The sequence below is a fragment of the Corticium candelabrum genome, chromosome 1, assembly GCF_963422355.1.
Source record: "Corticium candelabrum chromosome 1, ooCorCand1.1, whole genome shotgun sequence".
NCBI classification, from domain to species: Eukaryota; Metazoa; Porifera; class Homoscleromorpha; order Homosclerophorida; family Plakinidae; genus Corticium; species Corticium candelabrum.
In genome coordinates this window covers 12,177,254-12,201,984 of record NC_085085.1, presented here as the reverse complement: position 1 = coordinate 12,201,984, position 24,731 = coordinate 12,177,254, and the positions used below count along the sequence as shown (strand labels likewise).

The window sequence follows — 24,731 nt, the reverse complement described above, 5'->3', positions numbered from 1 at the left end:
TGTTTGTTTGCTTGTGTTTGTTTGCTTGCTTGTTTGTTTGCTTGTTTGTTTATTGGTTTGTTTGCTTGTTTGTTGGTTAGTTTATTGGTTTGTTGTTTGTTTGTTGTTTTGTTTGTTGTTTGTTAGCTTGCTTGTGTTTGTTTGTTTACTTGCTTGTGTTTGTTTGCTTGCTTGTTTGTTTGCTTGTTTGTTGGTTAGTTTATTGGTTTGTTGTTTGTTTGTTTTGTTTGATGATTGTTTGTTTGCTTTGTTAGTTGGTTTGTTTGTGTGCTTGTTTGTTTGTTGGTTTGTTTGTTAGTTGGTTTGTTTGTTAGTTTGTTTGCTTGTTTGTTGGTTTGTTTGCTTGTTTCTTTGCTTGTGTTTGTTTGCTTGCTTCTTTGTTTGTTTGCTTGTTTGTTTATTGGTTTGTTTGCTTGTTTGTTTGTTAGATGTTTGTTTATTGGTTTGTTTGCTTGTTTGTTTGTTTAATGTTTGTTTATTGGTTTGTTTGGTTGTTTGTTTGTTTAATGTTTGTTTATTGGTTTGTTTGCTTGTTTGTTTGTTATCTTATTGGTTTGTTGTTTGTTTGTTTGTGGTTTTGTTTGTTGTTTGTTTGTTTGCTTGTTTGTTGGTTGGTTTGTTGTTTGTTTGCTTGTTTGTTGGTTTGTTTGTTTGCTTGTTTGTTGGTTTGTTTTTTGCTTGTTTGTTTGTTGGTTGGTTTGCTTGTTTGTTTGCTTGTGTTTGTTTGGTTGCTTGTTTTTTGTTTGCTTGTTTGTTTATTGGTTTGTTTGCTTGTTTGTTGGTTAGTTTATTGGTTTGTTGTTTGTTTGTTTGTTTGTTGTTTTGTTTGATGTTTGTTTGCTTGTTTTTTTGCTTGTTTGTTGGTTGGTTTGTTGTTTGTTTGCTTGTTTGTTGGTTTGTTTGTTTGTTTATTCTATTTATTCTTTCTGTCACGTGAACACCAGGGACTTATGTGTGTCCTTCATCCGATTGGACGGTTGAGTATACGGGCTACGTTATGGCTAATTTGCACAACAAGTACAAGGGAGAATATGTGTGTGTGGATCGACATGCCACGACCGGCCAAGGGGGCGTGAATAATAATCAAGACGCTTGGTATCCAACGGAGATAGAATGCGGTACCTTGCCCTGTCCTTCCTACGTGCAAGACAGAGAGGTGAGGCTGCTAAGTTTGTAAGCGAACCTATATGTCTCTACTTAAAGCGGTATGGTTAGGTTGCTTGCGTTGTTTGCTCACCGTCTGCTAATATGTCGACAGGAACAATCTATACTCGGTTGTATACTATTCTAATTGTTTACTAGACAGCCTGACGTAACTTGAGGTTTACCTTTTTCAGATGGGGTCGTACCAGTTGTCTTGCTGAAAACCATTTAGTTTACCAAGGTCGAGCGGCTGCTTCTCCTAATTCAGGATCAGGAGCGAATCCTCTCTGTGTTGCCATCAGTCCTCTCTATCTCTCATATAGTGATAGTAACAACGCTGGATCCGGACTGTACGGAGCTCAGTATGCATGGAATTCGCAAGTGCTCGCTTTTCGTTCTGTAACCGGTAAACGAATACCGTGTTCGGTGTGTATGATTTCCAACAAGGGGTCTCACATGATGGTTCCCGGAGAGAACTTTTGTCCGCCCGATTGGAAGCTTGAATATTGGGGATATCTGATGGCGTCTTACTACACACATCATAAGTCCAACTGGGTGTGTGTTGATTCCCAGCCCGAAGCGCTCGAAGTTTCAACGTCGGGATCGAACCAAGTATATTGGTATCCTACTGAGATAGAGTGTGGTGCCATTCCGTGTTCGCGCACTAAACCGAATGCTTATGTTCAAGATCGTGAAGTGACGTGCGCCGTTTGCTCACCGGCGACATTGCGGCGGACGGCCGTCTACACTCGTTACGGACGGAACGATTGTCCGACAGGCTCTTTGCTGGTGAGAAACGGGTTCGTGGCGGGCTCTTACAAAGATAATTATGGCAGCGGCGCAAACGTTTTGTGCTTGACACGCAATGCAACCTACGCTGATCACTCCGACCATAATAACGATGGTGCTTTGTTGTATGGCTATGAATACGAAACAGGGAGCGGTGCTCTTCGAAGTTCAGCTTATACATCAGTCAATAACTATGAGGTTAACGTAAAATGCTCGTAATTTATTGTATTTTGTGTTTGTTTGCATTTGTTTGACTATGTGGTTGCAGATTCCGTGTGCAGTGTGCGAGAACGTCGGTGCATTGTCGACGTTCATGTCGTTCGGTAGAGACGTTTGCCCTACCGGTTATCGTCCAGATTATCGAGGATACGTTTTCTCGAGTCATCACGATAGCTCGCATCGGAAGAGTGAGTTTGTTTGTATTGATCGTCAACCGGACACGTACGACAACGGAAAGGGCAACGATAACGATGATCACGGTCGTCTCTATCCCATTTCTTATCAGGTAATTGTTTTGTGCCCTAAGATTTGATCAGATTTTGTGAAGGTGCGTATTAATGTGTAGTGTGGTACTCTGCCTTGTCCTCCGTTCACTGGTAATCGCGAAGTGTTGTGTGCACAATGTAGTGCACTTGTCGACTTATGCGATGGTTACTTGAATGAGAACGAGTGCGTTTCGGCCTGTCCGCCAGGCAAATACGCAAGTGGTGAGAAGCGATGTACGGAGTGTCATCATCAATGTGACTCTGATGGCTGCAACGGTGCCGAGTCAACCGACTGTCTCAATTGCTTGAACTTCAACGCTAGCGGAAAATGTGTCAGCAGGTGTCCTAATGGTACTGTGCCAGACGGCCGTCGTGTCTGTGTGAATGAGACTTGTAAGTCTATGAAGGGCAGCTTCTGGTCTCTAGGTTCTACTGCACGGTTGTGTCTGTTGTAGATCCGATGGATTGTGATGGTGTGGTCGATGGTACAAAGACAAGAGATCGCTGTGGTGTTTGTGGAGGCAATGGAACAAGTTGTAACACTAAAGCGGTTTACACAAGATGGGGGCGAACGTCGTGTCCAGACGGAGCCAAGAAACTGTACGAGGGATCTGCTGCCAGGTGCGTAAATGTTTGCATGTTTTTGGCATACTGCCGTTTGCACTAGCCAGCATTTTGCACGAGAAGCTAAGACACTGACTTTCTCAAGCAAAGGCTGGACAGTGGCATTCACTTCGTGACTTTGCTGTATGTTGTGAAACAGTCTGCACATTTTGTTTGCAAGTCTCTCTGCCTGTCTATATTTTGACTTACACTGAACAGAAGAGATTTTTAGTGCACCATCTTCTAAGGACTTTGAATAGTACACATCGCTTTCTATTCTGTGTACACGCAATGTAAAGTACATCTACTATTATACTAATTACTATACCAGTAATCGATATCTGTTCTCTCTTTGTCGGCTAGCCCGTCTGCTGTGTCTGTTGTCTGTCTGTGAAATACTTACACACGCTCAAAAGCACGAACGCACATACACAAAAACAAACAAACAAACAACGAATCATGCTGTAGCCAATAAAGGTAGTTACGTGATTTGAGAGTTTCTAAACGCAACAATTATACTGTGTAATGGAGAAGTTGAAGTTTAGAGGGACATAGTTTCTATCTATCCCTCTAAACGATAACCAATATGCTTTCAAGTTGTAGCAGACGGCTTCCATCTGTCTGTCTGTGTGTTTGTCTTTTTGCATGTCAGTCAAAGATAATATATTTCTCTCAGATAAAGTTTCCCGGATATAGTCCAGAGTATGTGACTCTCCTAAAAGGTCACAAGAGACTACTAGTATTCATTTAACAACGAACTGACACCTGTCTGTTTTTCTGTCTTTCTGTCTGTTTGCTTGCTTGCCTGCCTGGACGTCCGTCTGTCTAGACGTGTGTCTGTTCAGTTTTTAATCCATTAGGTCTGAGTTGATGAACAGAGTAATGGACTGATATGGATTTGTTTACTTTTGAAGATTTACTTGTATCTTTTAATTAAAGATAAAACAATTTTCTGTCTGTCTGTTAGTTTGATTGCTTGTTTCTGTTAGCCTGACTTACTGTTTTTGTTTGTTTATTGCTGTCTGTAAGTGTTAATTGGTTTAATTTCGTAAGTCAGTACAGCGTGTAAACAATGTGTTGTATACGTACTAGCTCTCATTATGGACATACTGGTGGAGGTTTCAATCGTCTGTGCTTACCACTGGATCCCGGATTTGGCTTTCCTCAGTATGATAAATTTACCTTATCAGCTCTTACGTATGGAGCAGAATATGAGACCGGTAGTGCAGCTTCCTCTTACGTGAGATCTGTTGCAAACAAGGCAATCCCGTGTGCAGTGTGTGAAGCTGCTCGAGGATCCGTGCTGCAAGTGACTGGTTAGTGCTGTCCTGATGTCAACTGTATAATTGCTACAATGAGTCTGTTGTGATTATGGCAGGATCTACAAAATGCCCCGAATCTTGGACACTCGAGTACTACGGGTACGTGATGGCCAATTATTTTAGTTCATATAAAGGTGAATACGTTTGTGTGGATGCAAACATGGAAGTAAGAGATAGCGCAAGTGGTCATAATCAGGGCAGGTTATATTCAGGCTTTGAGACCACGTTATCTTCGTGTTCATTTGACCTTATTGTAATAGGTGGTACCTGACTGAAGTATACTGTGAAGGCATCAGTTGTCCGCCTCATGTCCAACATCGTGAGATCGCCTGTGCCGTCTGTATTCCGCCACAGAACGAGTCCGGTGCCGTTTACTACCACTGGGGCAGAAAGGACTGTCCTCGCGAAAGAACGACACTGTATTCGGGTCAGTCCGTCTCAAGTCGCCACGACAACGCCGGTAGCGGTTCTAACCCCTTGTGTCTGACCGACACTCCCGACTGGACCGGGATTGTCTACAGCGACTCGAGGCAAGACGGTGCGAGGATCTCCGGGGCGAGATACAGAGGAAAAGGAAACATGCATCAATTTGAGAGTCGACTAGGCAACAGGTCTATTCCTTGTTCAGCTTGCTTTGTTCCCGACAGAGACGCCTACGTCATGACTCCGGGTAGTGATGTGTGCCCGGACGGCTGGACGGCTGAATATGAAGGATACTTGTTTGCCGGCGACTCTTCGTTTGTGAAGAACGATTGGGTTTGTCTTGATCAGAACGCTGAGGTCGGCACAGCACCGAGCAACGGATATGCGTACTGGTATCCTACGGAAATTCGTTGTGGAGGAATACCGTGCTATACCGAAGAAGAGAATTCTTACGTGCAACAGAGGGAATTAACGTGTGCCGTGTGTACTCCGGACACCAAGCGCAAGAGCTCCGTGTTTGTTCGCTGGGGCAGATCCGATTGTCCAACCGGCAGTGTTGGCGTGTACGATGGCTTTGCAGGCGGCGCGTATTACAGTCACACCGGCAGTGGAGCTAGCGTTTTGTGTATGCGAAGAGACGCGACCTACGCCGAAAGAAGCGACATCAATCAAGGCGGAGCTCTACTCTACGGTGTCGAGTACCACGCCGACGATCTGCAAAGCCCCGAATATACGTCTATGCAAGATAGATTGGTATATAAAGTGTTTCCTCCGATGTCGTGCCGAATTGGGTCCGCGAACTGATATGGGAAACAAAAATTTGGTTCAAGGCCGCATGCAGTCCGGCCTGCATCGACATACGGAATACCGTATTTCTTCCATTAGACGCTGCGGCGTCTATTTTTGGCTAGGGTACCAACTGCGGCGTTTATTTGTTAAACGCTCTCTGTCCGTGCTTTAGGAGTGTGTCTTTTCAAGAGAACAACACTTACCATACTGGTACAGCTAGTGTACATACCCGTTTCACACTTTGAAACGTCATAGTCTAAAGAAACGTTTGCCTCATGTATATGCCTCCGAAGAAAGTCGTATAGTTTTTCCTTCAAACTTCGAGTTAGATATATTGGAATTCATTAAAGTGTGGCGTTTATTCGAGGGTGGCGTTTATGTTTTATCTGTACTCTTAACTGCGGAGTTTAATCGAAGAAATACGATACGTCCCAATCCATGTTACACTGAATAGATCTATAGACACCTAATAACCCTAATCCTAATGTCCTAACCCTGACTCGACGCTAATCCTGACTCTGACCCTGACCCTGATCTTACCCTAACTTACCCCTAAACCTAGTTTCCCGGGCTATATCCGGGCCCAGACCCAATTTGGCATTACACCTTGATAATGTATACGAGTGCTAATGTGTTCGTTTGTAGATGTCCTGTTCCGTTTGCGAAATCAGGGCAATCTCGTCAACCTTTACTCTTTTTGGCAAGCATCACTGCCCGGAAAGCTACCTAGCCGACTACATCGGGTTTGGATTTGCAAGTTATTACACTTCCTCCTACAGAAGAACAAATTTTATTTGTATCGACGACGGGCCTCAGCAGTACGCTCGTAGTATGGCAACAAATCCTAACGAGGGTAGATTGCATCCGATGGAATTGGGATGTAGTACTCTTCCTTGTCCGCCTTACACAGGAGGTCGCGAAGTGCAGTGCGCTCAGTGCAGCTATCGGTCGACGTGCCCGCTCTACGTCGACGGACAAGATTGCGTCTCCGAATGTCCGACGAATCAGTACGCCGACTCGTCGAAGCTCTGCCGACCGTGCGATCCCGAGTGCGTCGGATGCACGGACGCCGGTCCCTTCGCTTGCGTCGATTGCCTTCACGTCAAGAACGACAGCCGATGCGTGTCTCGTTGTCCTGCAGGAAAGACTGCAAACTCGAGTGGCGACTGTATCCCGTCAACACGTACGTCCTCAGTTTTGTTTTCATTGAATTGATATTAATGAGTTTTTGCTTAGCGCTAAGGGATTGTGCAGGCACGCTTAATGGAAACAAGACAGTCGACCGGTGCGGTGTGTGCGAGGGCGACGGAAGAAGCTGCATTCGCAAGGCGGTTTTCACTCGCTGGGGACGTCAAGATTGCCCATCCGGATCGAGAAAGCTCTACGACGGCTACATGGCAACGTAAGGCCTATAAACAGCATGATATGTGGATAAACCTACATACTACTGTCTCTCCGCATTCTGTATATATAGGTCTTACTATACACACAGAGGCTCGGGCTATAATGCCCTCTGTCTATCGCGACCGGGTCATTCGTTTGCTGCTACGGACACTAATCAGGATGGAGCGCTGCTGTACGGCACTACGTTTCAAACGAGCGGTTACGGAGTCAGTGCGCTGAATCGTGTGCACGGCTACAAAGTGTCGTGCTCCGTATGCGAATCTCGAAGCACCGCCGCGCACGTCGTACACGGTAGGAAGTGCATGTGTTGTGCGCAAAGCGCAGATTTGGACAATACATGGATTGCCTGGTACAGTCCATGGATTGCCTGTACAAACCATGGATCACCAATACAACCATGAATACCTGACCCTGACCCTGACCCTAAACCTGACCCTAACCCTGACCCTGACCCTGACCTTGACCCTGACCCTGACCTTAACCCTGACCCTAACCCTGATCCTGACCCTAGCCTCTCAAATTACCCGAGAACTAGAAATCCACGGTTGGTCCATATCCACGCTTTGCGCGCATAACACATGCATCGGCAATTTTGGCTTGTTCGAGTTCCTATATGTTCTTTGTCTAATAGGTACGTATCTGTGTCCGTCTGGATGGCAGTTGGAGTATCGGGGATATATAATGGCCAACCATCATTACCAATTGTCGGGCCAGACTCATTACAGTAACGAATATGTGTGTGTCGACGAACTTCCTGACACATCGCTCGGTTCAGGAGGCAGTGGCGGGTATTTGTATCCGTGCGAAGTCGAGTGCGGAAACATCCCGTGCTCGGTCTACACGCAAAACAGAGAGATAGTGTGTTCAGTGTGCTCTAGTCCCGCAGATAATACGACCGGATCCGTATACACACGCTGGGGGAGAAGAAGCTGTCCGTCTCGGACGCAATTGCTGTATGAAGGTTATGCAGCTCATGACTATTACAGTCATACGGGGTCCGGCGCAAACGATTTGTGTTTGAGTAACGAGCCGACGTATCTGAGCTACTCGGATAGCGATCAAAACGGTGCGCTCATCTATGGAGTCGCCTACGAGTCAAGTGGAATGTCACCGAGCTTCGACGCTGTTTACCATCGCACCGCACCTTGTGCTGTCTGTTTCACTCCGGCGGATGCCAACGTGCTGCATCCGGGAAGGAACGACTGCCCGACCGGGTGGTCGATCGAATATACGGGGTATTTAATGGCCGAATATTATAGTTCCAACCGTAGAAGTTCGTGGGTGTGCGTGGACGAGATGCCGGAGTCGCTAGCAAGTCAGGCGGGTACGGAAGCTCGTTGGTACACGACAGAGATCGAGTGCGGCAGCATTTGGTGTCGCAGCAAGGAAGGACAGTATATACAAGATCGGGAATTGTCTTGTTCTGTCTGCATTCCAGACGATCCTACGAGTTCGGGCACGTACAACTCGGCGACGTATATTCGCTGGGCACGAGAAGATTGCCCGTCATCTGACCACACTCTCGTGTACCATGGCTTTGCTGCTGGAGGTCGTCACAACTACTATGGTGGCGGAGTTGGTGTGCTCTGTATGCCAGAGTTACCGTCGTACGGTCACTACAGGGAGGGCAGCCAGAACGGAGCTTTATTGTACGGCTACGAGTACGTATGGCAAGGCAATTTCTTGGGGCAAGACATGAACATGAGAAGAATTGAGAATCACGAGGTGCTAATCGGGTGTTCAGTTGTAATACTATTCATATATATATATATATATATATATATATATATATATATATATATATATATATATATACACACACCATGGTCACGTGATGTGTGACCAGTATTTAGGTGGTGTATACATATGACTTATTGCAGGGCATTGTGCAGTAAGTTACTTCCGGTTATCATGGCACTCGCATTTATACTTACACATCACGTGACCATGGCATAAATTTATCTATGATTAGCGTGCTCTATATGACTGTTACCAGCGTGAGGGGCGGGGTTATAAACTGGCAATAACCCCACCTCTCACGCTGGTAAAAGCAATGTAATCGTACTGTAACCTATACATATTCAATTTGTCTATAGGTGCCGTGTGCTGTGTGCATGAATAGGAAGGCGATTTCGACGTTTACTTTGTATGGCGATAAGGTGTGTCCAGCTGATTTTGAAGTGGAGTACTGGGGTTTTGTATTCTCCCACCACTATACGCATCGTAAGGGTCAACATATATGCGTGGATCATTCGCCTACAGCGTATCCGCATCCTAATGGAAACACAGACAACAATCAAGGACTCCTGTATCCAGCTGAAACAGAAATAGGCTCGTTGCCGAGTCCTCCGTTTACTGGTAACAGGGAGGTTCTCTGCGCTCAGTGCAGCCGTCGGCACTAACTAAAAACCGCAAAACTGCAAAGTCGGGTAGAAGTTTGGTAGATGGATAGATAGATATAGATGCGGACTTAGATAGGTTTATTGATATAGATAGATATATTTATATCTATCTATCTATAGATAGGATTTATTGGTATATCATAGATAGATGGGTATTGTATAGCACGGCTATATAGTTGTGGTGACAGCGTTTATCTGCTTGAAGTAAGTGAGTACGTAGCTCTCGAATTGCAGTACTACTGGGTGTAGAAATACTGTAGCTTGGTGTGGTGTCGGCTAGAGTTGGTAGATGTGCGACTATGATACCTTCGTTGCAATTGCGGATAGCGACACAGTAAAGTGAATGTCGAAGTGTGCACAAAGAACGGGCACAGCGAGTAGTACGCGTCTACACGCGCAGCTTTACATCTAACAACGCCATGCTTAGTGGCGGATCTAGGGTAGGGGTTGTGTGTGTGTGTGTGTGGGGGGGGGGGGTTCAACCGCCCTTTTGTTAGCCTCAGAGTTAAAGCACAAGGTCTTGAAGCCGCATTGTGCTCATTTCCAGTATCTAAAATAACTACGCAGATTCATGACGAAGTGAGTGAGAGATCTGGCAGCGAAACTCCAGACTCGTGACCAGGATATCTTTGTTGCATACGGAATGGTTCACTCACTAATGGTTCGCTACGTAACTGAAAGAATTGAGGCAACAAGGTAGGATATAGACAACCTCTTTGACTTTGGGATCAAGACATTCTGCGACAGTATTGGATCTGTTGAATCTGTTCCAAGAAAAGCGAACTTACAGCGAAACCGGAGCACTACACCGATTGAGCACTACACCTATCCGTTGCGATACCCTTCCTAGACTCCCCGCTTCTTCAGATGCGCGAACGATCTAATGGTGAGCAAGATAATGTCCAAGCATTGTTGTATCTAGTGCCTACCCTTCTGGTTCGCTCTGACGTTGACCCAATGGAAAGCGTAGATGGAATGTTGCACTGGCCAGCCGATCCGAAAGTCTCTACGAGGTGAAGTGAGAAGGTGGCAGTCAGTATGGCAAAGCAACTACCAGGAAATGCAAGAAGCAAGGAAAAGAGGGCACGAGTGCAAGAAGGCCATACCCAACAACCTTCTCCTGGCCTTGGGAGCCTGTGACTCTCGGTTGTACCCGAATGTCCATCTTCTGCTATTGATAGCATGTACACTGCCGATGACAAGTGCAGAAGCAGAGAGGTCATTTTCTCTACTGATGAGACTGAAGACTAATGCAAGGTCTACCATGGCAGAGGAGCGTCTTGCAGACCTATCAGTTATCGCCATGCATTACAAAGAGCGGGTAGCAGCAGACGAAGTTTGTACAAAATCATCCACGGAGGTTGTTCCTACCGTCTTTGTTTGAAAGAGACATAACTGCACCGTAATTTACTTAACGTTTATTTAGCAGTAGTATGGGCATGATGCAGGTAAATTCTGTCAACAGTTGATGGTTAGGGAGTCTAGAACATGACACATTGCTAGAGATGTCTTGCCATAGTTGTTGCCATTTGCTTTAGCTTAGCTCTAAGAAGACTGGGCCATTCGCACACCTAACACTACAAATGCGTTGATTGAAGTAGGCGTGGTCTATCGAAACCTGCAACCCCCTTTTCACAAATCCTGGATCCGCGCCTGCATGCTGCACGTCGGCATGTCCATTCGTCTGAAACATCTGTATGTACACTTGTAAGACCGTAACTCGACATTTTATTAATCCGAGAAGGGTTGCCTGCGAACAACCGGACAATTGGAATGCAGCGCATGCGCTCATTGTTATCGCTGGTGAGCGTGCCAGTCGATGTGAGGATGTCTTTGCATGCTGTCAAGAGGTATCCAATAGCTATCGGATGTCGACAATCCCACGTGCCTGAAAGTCACTGTATCCAGCCTCTTTCTCACGCTCTTCTAGAGACTACCAGTTCTGGCGCACCTTCTGTAAAGGTTCTCTAAAGCTAATACTGCTTGCACGAGTTCGTCTCCGTAGAGGTAGTGGTCTGGCTCTGACTAATTAGATTCAAAGTGAACGAACGCTTTGAACCAAGTTAGCAGTTGAGGTTTTAGCACTTTAGTCAGGGGCTTAGCGTGGCATGCGCTAGACCCCATCATTTGTAGGCGTGGTCACAAAAACTGTGGATTGTAAATATGTGTGAGGACCAAAGCTCTAGATAGTATATACACCACCCTTTTACCACTCTAGATCTGCCACTGAGTCTATCGTACCAGTCAAGCCAATAAAAATGGGCGTGTCCATAAAAGTGGGCGTGTTCGTAACATTGTGAAGTTTCATTAAACTCCACCTTTCCTAGAGGTCACGCTACGTCCCTGCTTTAGTGCTTCTTCATACAACTTGTGATTGTGCTAAATCTTTCTATGCGGAATTTGAAACAGTCAAGCTGAGACAGACTGAAAGTGACCCAATTTAATAGATTAATCAATTTCGATAGTCTTCCTTTACTACAACTGTTCAAAAATATTAGTGCTCTCCTTCTGTCATTGTACCAACCAATAATTAATTAAGTCGAATGCCTGCTACGTGGGCATGCGTAAACGGCATCAACAAATAGGGAAATGTTACATCATTTTTATAGTCGACCGGTTCCGCAAAATATTTCAGTGTAATCCGTTCTTTCGTTCATTAATTAATACGTTAATATTCAAACAATTTTTTCTTAGGTCGATGGTCAAAAGGCGGGTCTTCTTTTCCTGCCCGTGTACTTGCTATCAGCTCGTACTTCTCTGTGCCAAGTGCAACCGCAGTGTTAGTCAAAATAGTGAGCACTGCCAACACGTGCAATGTAAACCTAACCCTCGGCCTTGTCGACGACGTCTCTCTTTCTTTTCCATAATCCACTGGCGGCTCTTCATTGGGACACGATGTCGATTCCTTTGCTTCCCTTTCCTTCTGTAACCACGTGAGCGACTAAGTTCAATACCTACCAAGTAGTGTGTGTGTGTGTGTGTGTGTGTGTGTGTGTGTGTGTGTGTGTGTGTGTGTGTGTGTGTGTGTGTGTACAGTCCCTGACCTGTCATCTGTAAACATCGCAGAGTCTATTCTACGAGCGTCAGAAGCTTCTGTGCCAAGTCCCTAGAACACAAAATTCAATCTACTTACTCCTCAGCAAAACTGGAAGTTGCACCTTCGGGAGCTTGGCAGCCACACCAGCAAAAAGACAAAGAAAGAATCTATAACCACATGTTTTAAAGCAGTAAGCTACAGATATCACATGTGCATCAAGTCAATATCTGCCATAGTTGTTAGGTAATATACAGACTAGATACAGCATCAACATTAACTGTAAACGAAGAAGCACTATAGTGCTAACCCTTGGCTCCTAGCTACTAACATACTGTAGTAGGTGTACAATGAAAATGGTGCATTGGTGACACAAGGTCACGTGGACATCACTAGACACCACATGCCAAGACATGTACAGTGTACTAGCTAGACAGCTTGTGTTGTGTTGTTGACATAGCAACTGTGCGTTATTTGCAACACTTGGATAATTGGCGCCATCCGCTCTTGTGACAATAAGCGCATGCGCAGAAGCGTGGCGAGTCGTCCAGTACATGTCTTGAGCAATAATATTCACTTGTCAAAAATGCCATTAATGGCCAACATACCAAAATTAAACATGCTAAGTGTTTAATTGCTGCAAAGTTTCCATAATTTCTTTTAATTAAGTTACTGTATGGTAGTTGCTACTGTTGATATACACACCTATAGGTAATAGTAAATTATACACGCAATCTAAGTTGCTAAACGTTCAGTATTTACTAAGTGCAAACAATGACACACACACACACACACACACACACACACACACACACACACAGACACACACAGACACACACACACACAGTGAGACACACACACACACACACACACACACACACACACACACACACACACACACACACACACACACACACACACACACACACACACACTAGTAGCTCTCAGCCGTACAACTGAGTGCAACAATTGTCAACTAGAACACCCAATACTTACTGACTTCTTAGCTCTCGAGCTATTAGGAAAGTCAATGACGACACCACCAGTGAAACCAGCTCTCATTGCTTGAGTTGTGATCAATTCCATCTATAATGTTCGGTTAATAACCCTGAGTATGGTAACTCTACCACGTCTAATCCACGTAACTCACCTGAGCCGGATTTTCGGGATAAAACTGAAACACTGCTCTAGCCCCTCTTGCCTGTATGCAAGAAATTCAAAAAAATAACCAACACAATTTATACTGTTTTATACCATAGAAGAATAAAGAGTGCTGAAAAAATGATACAGTCGTCTGGCTGGGTTGTGTGACTTTTTGTCTGCATTGCACAACCATTGAAGAGCAGACACACTAGAAACAATAGTCTAGTCACCCGACAGTCAAGACATTTACATGACTAAATAAATAGTTTCATTGTTTATTTGGTCACGTGTTACGCAGTAGGCAGAGCGTGTGGTCAAGTTGGTTGTATGTCACGTGACTGGTCTGCACTACTGCACCCTAGCGTTTCATTTACACTTGCTATGCATGACTAAAATATAGATGAAGTGCCTATGTTTGTCTTTCCTACCTGATCACGCCATCAAATGTTCCCGGTTTAAAGAACACACCTTGCCCCATATCAGCCAAAAACAAATCACCTTCTACCTCTCGTTCCAGTGCTGCCCCTGCAATAAATACGGACACACAATTAGTCTGTGACGATTACATACCCCAAAACAACACAGTGAATGAACAAAAGCAAGGATTGTGAGTAAATACTATGAATAGTATGGTACGAGTACAAAGTGGATTTTAAAATCCAGTGCTACAGAGTTAATAAGGCAGAGTGTAGCAAATGCTGCTGCACGAAGAGTACTAAGCTATGAAGGCTGTTCCTGCTGTCCATTGTATTTACTTATGTTGTTCGTTGATGAGTTCTCTGACTAAAATTAGTTCGATGATAAATTTGCAGACAGAAATTGCATGTGTTTATAAGGTTGCAGTTGCAAGTTTCGAACGGACGACAACTACTTAAGCAGACAATGTTTTTTCACTAGACATTCGTTTTCAAATACCTTCACACCTTTCCTGCTCAGCATCCTCTACACCCACCTTAGTATTTACTTTCTACCAACTTAACAGAATTAGCGAAGCACTCCAAATGTTGAGTGGGCCAGGTCTTGTGTCGTCAAGCCCCACCCACAGTGAAAGTAAAAATAATAGCTAATTTATTTAATCACTTGAACCAATTTTTTGGAAGTTGGCAGAAGTCAACAAATTCAAAGTTGGATATAGACCATGGCCCACCTGGCCCACCCTGCTCCGCCGGCCCTGATTACTATCAACGCTAACTACCAAAACACTTAATACGTGCAATGTATGCATCATAGACATAACACAATCGAAGCCTAGTAGAAGTAGATAGTGAAGATTTGCACGAACTCGGCCACATCTATGATGACAATGTGTTCCAGTTTGTTACATAAGAAAATCCATGCCCGAAGCCTAACATTAATTAAAAGTGGGTGGTGCACAATACATTAAAATGGACCAATGACGTCACAAATCCATCACGTGATTGTTTAACAAAAACATTAATGTATACATGCTCTACGGTTTTCAAAAATATAGATCAGCAACTTTGATCAAGTCAAAAGCAAAGCTAAACTTAGTGCAAGAGATCAATTCTAGCTGTAGCAAGAATGATGAGCAAAGCAGTCCACTTAATTAATTTGCCTAAATCCATTTCTGCATCACAGTAGAGCCCTGTCCACACTGGCAACTGGATAGTGATAAATCCAATCCACATTGGGAGGTAGTTTCGGTTGCGATCCGATCGCGATCGGTTGAATCCAATTAGAAATAGTGGGTGTTACCTCCACGTACGCTACACATGCAGTCGGAACATCTAACCCTCCTTAACTCATCTTTGTTCTCGTTCACATTACGTCGCTGTAGCAACGCTTTCCACAAGCAAAGAACCCACATGTACACATCGGTCATCAGTCACGTGACACCAAAATGAGGTGGAGGTATCGTTTTCAAAGTGCAGTGTGGATGCTCACTAGCCCGATCGAATAGCAATCGGATGGCAATCAGCAGGATCGCGATTTGATCACGTCATTCTGGTCTAGTGTGGACAGGGCTTAGATGTGAAAGAGTCCAAGATAGAACAAGCAACTTTGGATCGAAAGCAGACCTTCACAGCTAACGAGGTGATTCGTCCGAACCCCGCCCGAACCCCCAGTCTATGGGCCTGAAATCCAACAACACTCCATAGTCTCACCCAGCATCGGTCGACTGATATCAAGTCCCACCCAGTAGTGTCCCTGATCGGTAATAGTCTCACCACTCAAACCAGATCCACATCTACAAATAATCGCCACAATGATGGCATAAAATTTATAAATTCATTTCTATTGCCACCCATACCCGACATCAAGAATGAATGCCGGCCTATCCTCCGGAAGCGCTAATAGTTCGACAGCTCGCTCAGACATCTGAGACTGAACCTCAATTATACGGGAGCTACGGACAAACACAGAAACAGACACATAAACGTCAGTTCAGATAAGACAAGACACGTAGTACTTGTTCGTGTACTTCTTTGCCTCATCTTCGTTATAAAACTAATCAAGTAAAATCCGTGATAATAAATTGTGCTCGTGCACAAAAATCGATGACGTAAAAAGGCAGGATTTTATTGTTCACCAACCAGTTCTGGGGGACCACGATGTTCCGGACGACTAGACGACATGAGTAAGACCTACAACTCGCGACACGACTCCAGACTAAACAAACACGTGGACAACCACGTGTGGAAATCTTGTTGATATCAATATGGATAACTAACCACGCCTACGTCCAACATGGCGTGTCTTCGGGTAGGCCTACCATTGTTATCTCTGGTCTCTTCACAATGTACGTCTCAGGTCTCGTCGAATTATTATAGACTATTTTTACGACGACCATCTATTGTGGAGAGAGTCTGCTTGGCGAGGCCTCTTTCGGGGAGTCGAGAAACCAGAAGAAAGGATTACTACCAGATTCTGGGAATAAGCCCTAAGGCCACACAGTTTCAAGTTAAAGAGGCGTATTTGAGTCAAAGTTTGAAGTGGCATCCCGATAAGAACAAAGGAAATGAAGAGGAGGCGCACACAAACTTTACTAACGTTACAGAGGCCTATTCTGTATTAGGGAATTACGAAACGAGACGCAAATACGACAGAAGAATGTTCAGAGAACACGGACGACACGGCGTCTACTCAACAGAAGATAGAAAGCGAGCCCAAACGGCAGCCCAAGACTTCGACCTTTTCTACAAGTCGCACTACGAAGGGGTGAAGAAGCACAAGGACCGAGTGGCCAAAGAGAAAAAATTTCGGGAGGAGAGACAGCAGTTTGGCGACGCTGGGACACAGCAGAGGTTTATATTCACGACCGTTTTTACACTACTGGCAGTGTTTCTATATTATGTACGACGAAAGTTGGGGATATTTATGTGATTATGATATGACATGTTCGATACAGAGAATAAAATATGTATGGTATTGATATAAATCTTTGTGTCAATTCGAGTAATAAGCGTCAATGTCTACAGTAGTCGTGACCGGGTAAACTAGACGGTCCTGCATATGCAACGGGTAAGGTCGGCGGCTCGCCGTACGCTACCATCATCTCTGCCCGATGTCCATCGCTCGCCAATAGATCCGCCATCTTTTCTGACTTGATTCTCAGCACGTGCGACTTTGAGCGTCTCGTAATGAACTCGTCAACAAACTTCTCGGTATCGAATTTCCCATCCAAGAATCTCTGTGCCATCACCTACTTGGACAAAACAGTTTGAGTAATAAATCGCTACAACTCATTCTGTTGACTGCACCTCAGTCTCTTCTTCGGTTCCGATGGCAAGATCATTCAGAGCCCTCTGATTGTGCTCCGGCGACAGCGACTGTGCGTACAGTTCAAGCTGTGCTTTGTCGTTGTCGTACACGCCCTTCACTTGTCGCAGAGTATCACACGCGGACACAAAACAGCTCTTCTTCTCTTCCAGAGCTGGCTCTTTCTCCAGGTTCGTCTGAGCAAGCAACTGGACCTCGGTGTAGAGATCTTGATGCCGTTGCTGTAGGTCGCGCATCTAGTACACAACACACACGCAATGTTCACCACTGCCTTATCTGCTCAACAAATCGAATATCTAATTGCCGATCGAACATCCATAGACTTAAACGTGTGGAGAAATCGTACTGGCTGTACGTATTAGGTATCAGTATATGGTTGACCCTATTGTTCATGAAGCATGTGTGTGTGTGAGCACACACACACACACACACACACACACACACACACACACACACACACACACACACACACACACACACACACAAATGCACACACGCACGAACACACGAATGCACACACGCATGCACACACACACGCATGCACACACACACACACACGTGCACACACACACACACACACACACACACACACACACACACACTGTACTACCCGAGATGCTTGGCATTTGCGAGAATCACAGAAGCATAAAAGAGTGCGAAGACTTTCCTACATCACCCATCGATATTGCCTTACCAAATATCAATAGTCTCACTATACGTACTACCACGTATACACAAAGTGCAACATGTCACACAAACACAAAAATCCACAACTTGAAGTGACCACATCTGTAACAGACAGAAAAGCTAGACTCTCTCTAGACATGTACAATACCAGGCCCATCATAGCCCATGGGGCTGCTGAAGCCATGGCCCCACCACTTTTGGAAAAGTGTTGTTTGGCAAGGCCTTGATTTACGGCAACTTCCGTCTTGGGTATAGCCAATTAAATAAGTAATATATTAGCAATTACTTGTTTGGTGTGCATCAGCGTATATAAATATAGGCAACATAAGTATGGAAGAAATGTTTAGGAATTTGGGAGCCAGTAACCTCTAAGAAAAAAGAGCACAAAAATCAAAATTAAAAATTAAAAACATTTTGTCTAAATATAAATTAAAAATAAATATAAATTAAAAACAAATATAAATCAAAAATAAATATAAATTAAAAATAAAAATAAATTAAAAATAAATATAAATTAAAAATAAATATAAATTAAAATAAGTATAAATTAAAAATAAATATAAATTAAAATAAATATATACATATTAATTAAAAGTAGGCGTGGCGTTATGGTAACGTACTTAGCGTGCGCTAGGCCCCAACACTTGGCAGTTCCTTCCGACGAACCTTTCTAGTCAATAACTATTGCTATACAACCCAGTGAAGCATGCGAAAAAGTACTTTATCTCTTGAATGAGAGTTCACGGCACAAACACGTTTTTGTGCGTAACTAGTAGATATTAACGTAGTGACGTCACTCGTATTAGCTACTCTAGCCTAGAGAGTACAGAATGAGATAGCGATTTATCGCCCACTAATCCGATTGTGGGACTCCACAGATTACCTACTGCTTGTTTCAATCGTTTACCTCCGGTAGGCTCTCCATGTATTGCTGTAGCTCGTTATCGTCGGATGTCAAGTGAATCAGCTGGTCCGTCGAGCAGTTCTGAAGATTGCTGATCGCTCTACTACACCACTGAGAAAACGGAGGCAACGACATGGCGTCAGTCGACATACGGGCATCGAAGAGACACTCGCAAGTCGATATCCCGGAGGATGTCTTCGGAATGTAAGAGTTCGTGTCTTGTCGTGGTGAAGCGTTCCGACGGACGTTTTCTACTAACGAATGACGCGCCGACTGAAGGATGGTGGACACCCGACAAAATAATACACGCAGGCGAGACATTAAGGGACGCTGCAGAAATTGCTGCGAAGGTAGATGCGTCTGCTGTCATTCCTTGCAAGCATGCAACAGTATCGTCTACCAATTGTCGTTTCTGTTGTTTCGCAGGCTGTCGGCGTACATGTTACGCTTGTAGGCATACTACGTGTCGAGCACCTAGTCACGGAAGGTTCGAGCACACACCTACGCGTTATCGTTCTGGCAGAGGCGAACGTGGACGGGTGGCAAGCGAAGGATGCGATGTCGTCGGCTGAGACGAGAGTTCGCTGGTGCAACTTGGAGGAAATCGAAAACATGAATGGTAGAAGTGAGAGACTGAGAGGAGATGAGGTGGTTTTTTGGGCGAGGTATGTTCAAGAAGGTGAGACAGCACTGGTCGGTTTGTCAATCAGTTAGTGAGTTGAGAAAAAATATTGATTTTTGGCATGCGTTGTTGCTAGAGCATGTAATTTTCGAATAGTAAATGCAAGAGGTGGGACATTGTCGTGTGGCTTCTGCACTAAATTTAGTCTGCCACGTGCTATTTTTAGTTTGGTAGTGTGTAGTGTTGGCCAACAACAGGGGCACTGAAATGTGGTGAGAAGCTGTTATCATTGGCTTTTCCTCTGAGATCACATCTTTTAGGAAGTGATGCTACATTGATGTTGAAAGAGCTGCTAGTTAGCCTCAGCCTCCCAGACTCGTGTATGTAATATAGTGTATTATGATATTGACTCTCTAGGCTAGTCACGCAATACTAAGTGTACAAGTACTGTGTCTGCTTATATACTAGTGGTATTTGTACTATGCATGCGCAATGTAGTCTACTCCTGTTACATCCCCTTTCCAAAAAAATGTTCTAGCTAAGCTGGCAGTAAAGTCTAGACAATGTAATCCTTCAGGTAAGCAGGTTGTTTCACAACTCGTTTGCTGCGGGTGACATTCGTTGTTTCTGTGTGTTTGGAGATCGTTGCGGGTGTTATTCTGCTTTGTTGTGATGTCTTTATCTGTGTTGTCTGTTGTTTGTGTTTTGTTGTTGCTGGTGCTGCTCGTAGATGTTTTTCTATTTCTGCGAAGAAGTCGTCCGTCTTCTGTAGTGACATCATAGGATCGGATGTTTACTTGTCTCTGAACGGTTGCTGGTTTCCACTTGTGGTTGTAGGCGTTGAGTGGTTGTATGTGGACAGCTTGACCAGGTTGTAGGCGAGGCAGATCCTTTGCTGTTTTGTTATAGTAATGGGCTTGCTTTGCTTGTCGTGTTGCTAGTTCCTGAAGAACATCGACTGGTATCTGAGGTTTCAGTAGCTTTGCAGTGGTAGGTAGAAGAGTTCTGGTTCTCCTACTCATCAGTCGCTGTGCTGGGCTAGTTTGCATTCCTGCTGTTGGCGTGTTCCTGTGACCCAACAGTGAAAGCCATGGGTCTGACCCAGTGATCTTTGCTTTTCCCATGACGTGTTTTGCGGTTTTGACTGCACTTTCTGCTTTCCCATTTGATTGGGGATACCCTGGACTCGAAGTGATATGGTCAAACTGATATGTCTTGGCAAAGTCTTTGAATTTATCTGACGCAAACTGTGGTCCATTGTCTGATACAACTGTTGATGGAATACTATATCTTGCATAATGACTTTTCAGTTTTCTGAGTCCATACTGTCCAAACGGTCTATCTCCCAAAAGTTACTGTAGTAGTCGACTGTAATCAGATAATGCTGATCTGAAAGCGTAAAGATATCCAGTCCGACTTTGCTCCATGGTCTACTTGGGATTTGGTGTGGTGTTAGCGTTTCCTTCTGCTGCTGTGTGCCAAGGGCTTGACAAACTTTGCATTGGCTGACATAAGCTGCAATGTCAGCAGTCATACCGGGCCAGAATATGCATTCTCTGGCTCGACGTTGACATCCAACTATGCCTAGATGTGAGCTATGTAGCTTTTGTAAGGTATTTGCTCTCATCGATTTGGTAGGACACATCTATCATTTCTGTATATAATGTTATGTTGCACAACTAGCTCATCTCGATGGCTGTAATATGGAAGTAAATCCGGTGGAAGGTTGTTCTTGTTTGGCCATCCTTGTAGAATTATAAGCTTGAGCTGTTGCAATGTAGGGTCTTTCGCTGTTTCTTCTTGGATTTGTGCTATTGCCTCTGGTGTTAGAGGTATGTAATCCGCCATATTGATATGTTCGATTTCAATTGCAACATTGGTCTGTTAGTGTACCACTTCCAAATGGCTGGATGATGGTCCTTTGTCAGTAGGTAAATAGGCTCGTGACAGTGTATCAGCTAGAAACATCTGAGTACCACGCTTGTAGGTAACTGTGATGTCGTAATGCTGTAGTCTGAGAAGCATCCTTTGCAGTCGTTTTGGTGTCTTCTGTAGATGTTTCTTGACAATAGTTTCTAAAGGTTTGTGATCAGTTTCTACCAATACTGGTCTGCCGTAGGTATAGTGGTGAAACCTTTCCATCCCAAAGACGATTGCAAGTAATTCCTTGTCAATTTGAGCGTAGTTTTGTTCGGGTTGTTGTCAGAGCCCTGCTTGCGTAGGCTACCGGCTTGCCTGCTTGCATGAGAGCTGCTCCCAGTCCTGTTTCTGACGCATCGCATTGTACTGTTGTCAGCTCAGTCGGGTCAAAGTATTGCAGTCCAGGTGCTTCAGTAATAGCGTTTTTAATTTTCTGGAAAGCTTTGTCGTGGATATCAGTCCAATTCCATGCTGTATTCTTGTGTGTGAGCTGGCGAAGTGGCTCACACAAATCGGTCAGATTGCTTAGAAAGCGCGAGAGGTAATTGACTGGTCCTTGTATGCGCTGCACTCCGTGAACGTCTGTGGGCTTCTGCATATTTAGTATTGCTGTAAGTTTGCTGGGGTCGGGCTTCAAACCGTCGATTGTGAGCAAATGTCCAAGATAGGCAACTTTGCTTTGCCTAAACTTGAGCTTGTCGGCATTGATGCGGATTCCTTTGGAGCGGCATCGCTGAAGTAGTCTGTGGAGTTTGCGGTCATGGTCTGCTGTTGCATCATCCATGTTACTTCCTACTCCAGTGATCAGGATGTCATCTGCAATTGTGTGCACTCCGGGCATTCCGTCTAGGGCTTCGTCTAGTCGTCGCTGGAATACATCCGGTGCAGGTGAGACACCGAAAGGCATCCTCTTCCATTTGTAGCGTCCAAATGGCGTCTCAAATGTCGTAAGTAAGCTAGATTCTTTGTCTAATTTAACATGCCAGAATCCATTACTTACGTCGCAAACGCTGAACATCTTGGCTTGCAATAGTTCAGGCAGCAGATCATCGATGGTGTGCATCGGATAGTGACTGCGTCTCAGTGCCTTGTTTAAGGGCTTGGGATCGATGCACAAGCGGAGTTTTCCGTTCGGCTTCTTGATGGCGACGAGGCTAGATATCCACTCGGTTGGAGTGTCCACTCGTTCGATCACGTCTAGTCGTTCCAGTCGCTGCAGCTCGTCTTTCAGCTGTGCTTGCATAGCAATGGGCATTTTTCTTAGAGGCATTTTGACAGGTGGTACCGTGGGGTCAACATCTAGATGTAGCATTCCAGGCAGTTGACCAACAGTGCTGCTATCGAAAACATCTGCGTATGTTGCAAGAAGTTGCTTTAAGTCAGATGTGGTGTCCATGGTTGTCTGCGGTTTGCAAGAACCGGGTGCTGTCTGTTCATGTTTGACAGTATGTACGTGGTCGAGGTGTACGCTGATAAGTCCTAGTCGCTGTGTCGCTCCGGCTCCTAACAGAGAGGTAGCTGCTTCGTTGTCTGCAACGACAACAAATTCCTCAATGTGTTGTTGCTTTGTTTTGGGGTTGATGATTGGCAAAGTACACCTACCCAGAGGTTTCAGTCTGCTTTTGTTGTAAAGAGACAAAACTTTGTCAGATTTCTGTAGTACGGTCCCTGGAGGAGTTTCCGACTTTCTGATAACGTTGCACGCAGCACCTGTGTCTAATTGTAGACATATTGGGCACCCACCGACTGTCATTGTGGCGTACAGTTGATTGACATGTGTCTCCTGGCTATTTTGAAGAGAATGGGCTGTATCCGTGTTTCTGGTATCGGTCAATGTGGTTGTCATCAAGTAATTGGTTTGGTCTGACTCGTCGTCTTCCATACGGTGTATGCGGTACTGTTGTTTTGGGGAAGCTGTCTTCTTTTGTGGTTGTTTCTGTCGGCAAACGGAAGCAAAGCGGTTTGCTTTGCCACACTTGGAGCATGTTTTGCCTATTGCGGGACATTGTCGTGGACCTCTGTCATGTCGTCGTCCACAATACTGACATGTCTGCAGTACCCTAGTGGTTACTGTGGCTTGTCTTCTCCTGTTGTGTGTGCTGTACGCGGTCAGTGCATGCACGTCATCGCTGAAGCTAATGGCTTTGGCTTGTGCGGATGTCGACTCTGCGGCACGGCATATGGATATCGCGGTCGCCAAAGTTAATTTAGCTTCTTGCAGCAGTTTCTGACGAGTGTCATTGTTGCGTATCCCATGGACTATCTTGTTGCGCAACAATTCATCTTGGATCGCACCATAATTGCATGCACGAATCATGCTTCTTAGCGAAATTAGGTAGTCATCAATAGGCTCACCTAGCTTCTGTGCTCGCTGCGTGAGCTGGTACCGTTCGTAGATCACGTTTGTTTTGCTGAAGCAGTACGCTTCCATATGACGAAGCACTACTACCATATCATTTCTATCTTCGCCTTCTGCGAAGGGCAAGGTGTCCAGAACCTCGAGAGCTTCTGCCGGCAGGCATTGTTGGAAGGTCGCCACTCGCTCCTCATGCGATCTTGTGGTCATTTGGGACGAGACCTCGAAAGATTCCCATCTTCTGCGAAACGTTCGCCAGTTTTGTGCCAAGTTGCCTTTTAGATTCAATCTCTCCGGCAACGGGACTGTCACATTCGTCAAATGAATGAGATCGCGTGGCTCCGGTGACTCTCGTACTTGCGTAGCCGTAGACATTGTTGCTCATAAACAGTCTGCTGCGAGTCACTGCACTTCTGACACCATGTAATATAGTGTATTATGATATTGACTCTCTAGGCTAGTCACGCAATACTAAGTGTACAAGTACTGTGTCTGCTTATATACTAGTGGTATTTGTACTACGCATGCGCAATGTAGTCTACTCCTGTTACAGTGTAGAGAGAGCGCCTGTTCAAAATCGTCCTGGAGCAGCATGGTTAAGTGTTACGTGCTAGTTGTGGGGATGGATGATTTCTACTGATCTTGTTGTCTTTGACTTGCGTTTATGAACATGGTCTCAAATATTTAGACAGACAGCAGGTATTATGACCGTTATTGGCAGATCTGATGGCATACCAGTACCTACATGTATGAACTTGTCACATGATTGCCCGTGAGAGAGCAGACTAGGTATCAAACTTCCAGGACAAGATAAAGTGTACAAGGCTATTGTTTCTATAAGAGTGTACACACTTTAATAAGTGTGTTGTGATTTTCTAGTCCCACCTAGCTAGACCTACTGCCACTAGCCATACTTCCGGGCTTAGTTAACTGGATATGATGTTAGTTAACTGGATATGATGTT

At 44.8% G+C, this 24,731-nt stretch overlaps 5 protein-coding genes across 7 annotated transcripts; 2 read left to right on the top strand and 3 right to left on the bottom strand.

The window, feature by feature from the left end:
• The first annotated feature begins 6,385 nt into the window (after positions 1 to 6,385).
• On the top strand, positions 6,386 to 9,619 carry LOC134198504 (uncharacterized). Its single transcript, XM_062667918.1, has 5 exons — positions 6,386 to 6,737; positions 6,791 to 6,956; positions 7,029 to 7,249; positions 7,590 to 8,683; positions 9,055 to 9,619. The coding sequence occupies exons 1-5, from the start codon at positions 6,386 to 6,388 to the stop codon at positions 9,358 to 9,360; spliced, it is 2,139 nt and encodes a 712-aa protein (XP_062523902.1). The 3' UTR covers positions 9,361 to 9,619.
• Positions 9,620 to 11,791: 2,172 nt separating this feature from the next.
• On the bottom strand, positions 11,792 to 16,191 carry LOC134181288 (probable 18S rRNA (guanine-N(7))-methyltransferase). 2 transcript variants are annotated; one of them, XM_062648538.1, is made up of 12 exons: positions 16,093 to 16,191; positions 15,969 to 16,006; positions 15,810 to 15,905; positions 15,664 to 15,746; positions 13,966 to 14,062; positions 13,649 to 13,745; positions 13,545 to 13,595; positions 13,395 to 13,480; positions 12,519 to 12,564; positions 12,405 to 12,466; positions 12,188 to 12,283; positions 11,792 to 12,117 (listed from the first exon to the last, which is right to left on the bottom strand). In XM_062648538.1, the coding sequence occupies exons 1-12, from the start codon at positions 16,132 to 16,134 to the stop codon at positions 12,063 to 12,065; spliced, it is 849 nt and encodes a 282-aa protein (XP_062504522.1). In that variant the 5' UTR covers positions 16,135 to 16,191; the 3' UTR covers positions 11,792 to 12,062. The 2 variants fall into 2 exon arrangements, with proteins under 2 accessions (XP_062504522.1, XP_062504528.1); XM_062648544.1 differs by having other exon boundaries at positions 12,188 to 12,280.
• Positions 16,192 to 16,224: 33 nt separating this feature from the next.
• LOC134181113 (dnaJ homolog subfamily C member 30, mitochondrial-like) lies at positions 16,225 to 16,954 on the top strand. 2 transcript variants are annotated; one of them, XR_009970085.1, is made up of 2 exons: positions 16,225 to 16,261; positions 16,330 to 16,465. XR_009970085.1 is itself a non-coding variant. In XM_062648321.1 (2 exons), the coding sequence occupies exons 1-2, from the start codon at positions 16,247 to 16,249 to the stop codon at positions 16,880 to 16,882; spliced, it is 588 nt and encodes a 195-aa protein (XP_062504305.1). In that variant the 5' UTR covers positions 16,242 to 16,246; the 3' UTR covers positions 16,883 to 16,954. The 2 variants fall into 2 exon arrangements, 1 of the variants encoding a protein (XP_062504305.1); XM_062648321.1 differs by having other exon boundaries at positions 16,242 to 16,261; positions 16,310 to 16,954.
• Positions 16,838 to 19,214, bottom strand: LOC134181104 (vacuolar protein sorting-associated protein 37C-like). The gene is made up of 3 exons (XM_062648312.1): positions 18,873 to 19,214; positions 17,260 to 17,514; positions 16,838 to 17,201 (listed from the first exon to the last, which is right to left on the bottom strand). Exons 1-3 carry the CDS (start codon positions 19,188 to 19,190, stop codon positions 16,965 to 16,967), a joined length of 810 nt encoding a protein of 269 aa, XP_062504296.1. The 5' UTR covers positions 19,191 to 19,214; the 3' UTR covers positions 16,838 to 16,964.
• A 2,447-nt stretch (positions 19,215 to 21,661) lies between these two features.
• On the bottom strand, positions 21,662 to 24,142 carry LOC134198494 (uncharacterized). Its single transcript, XM_062667909.1, has one exon. It carries the CDS (start codon positions 24,140 to 24,142, stop codon positions 21,662 to 21,664), a length of 2,481 nt encoding a protein of 826 aa, XP_062523893.1.
• Between the last annotated feature and the right edge of the window lie 589 nt (positions 24,143 to 24,731).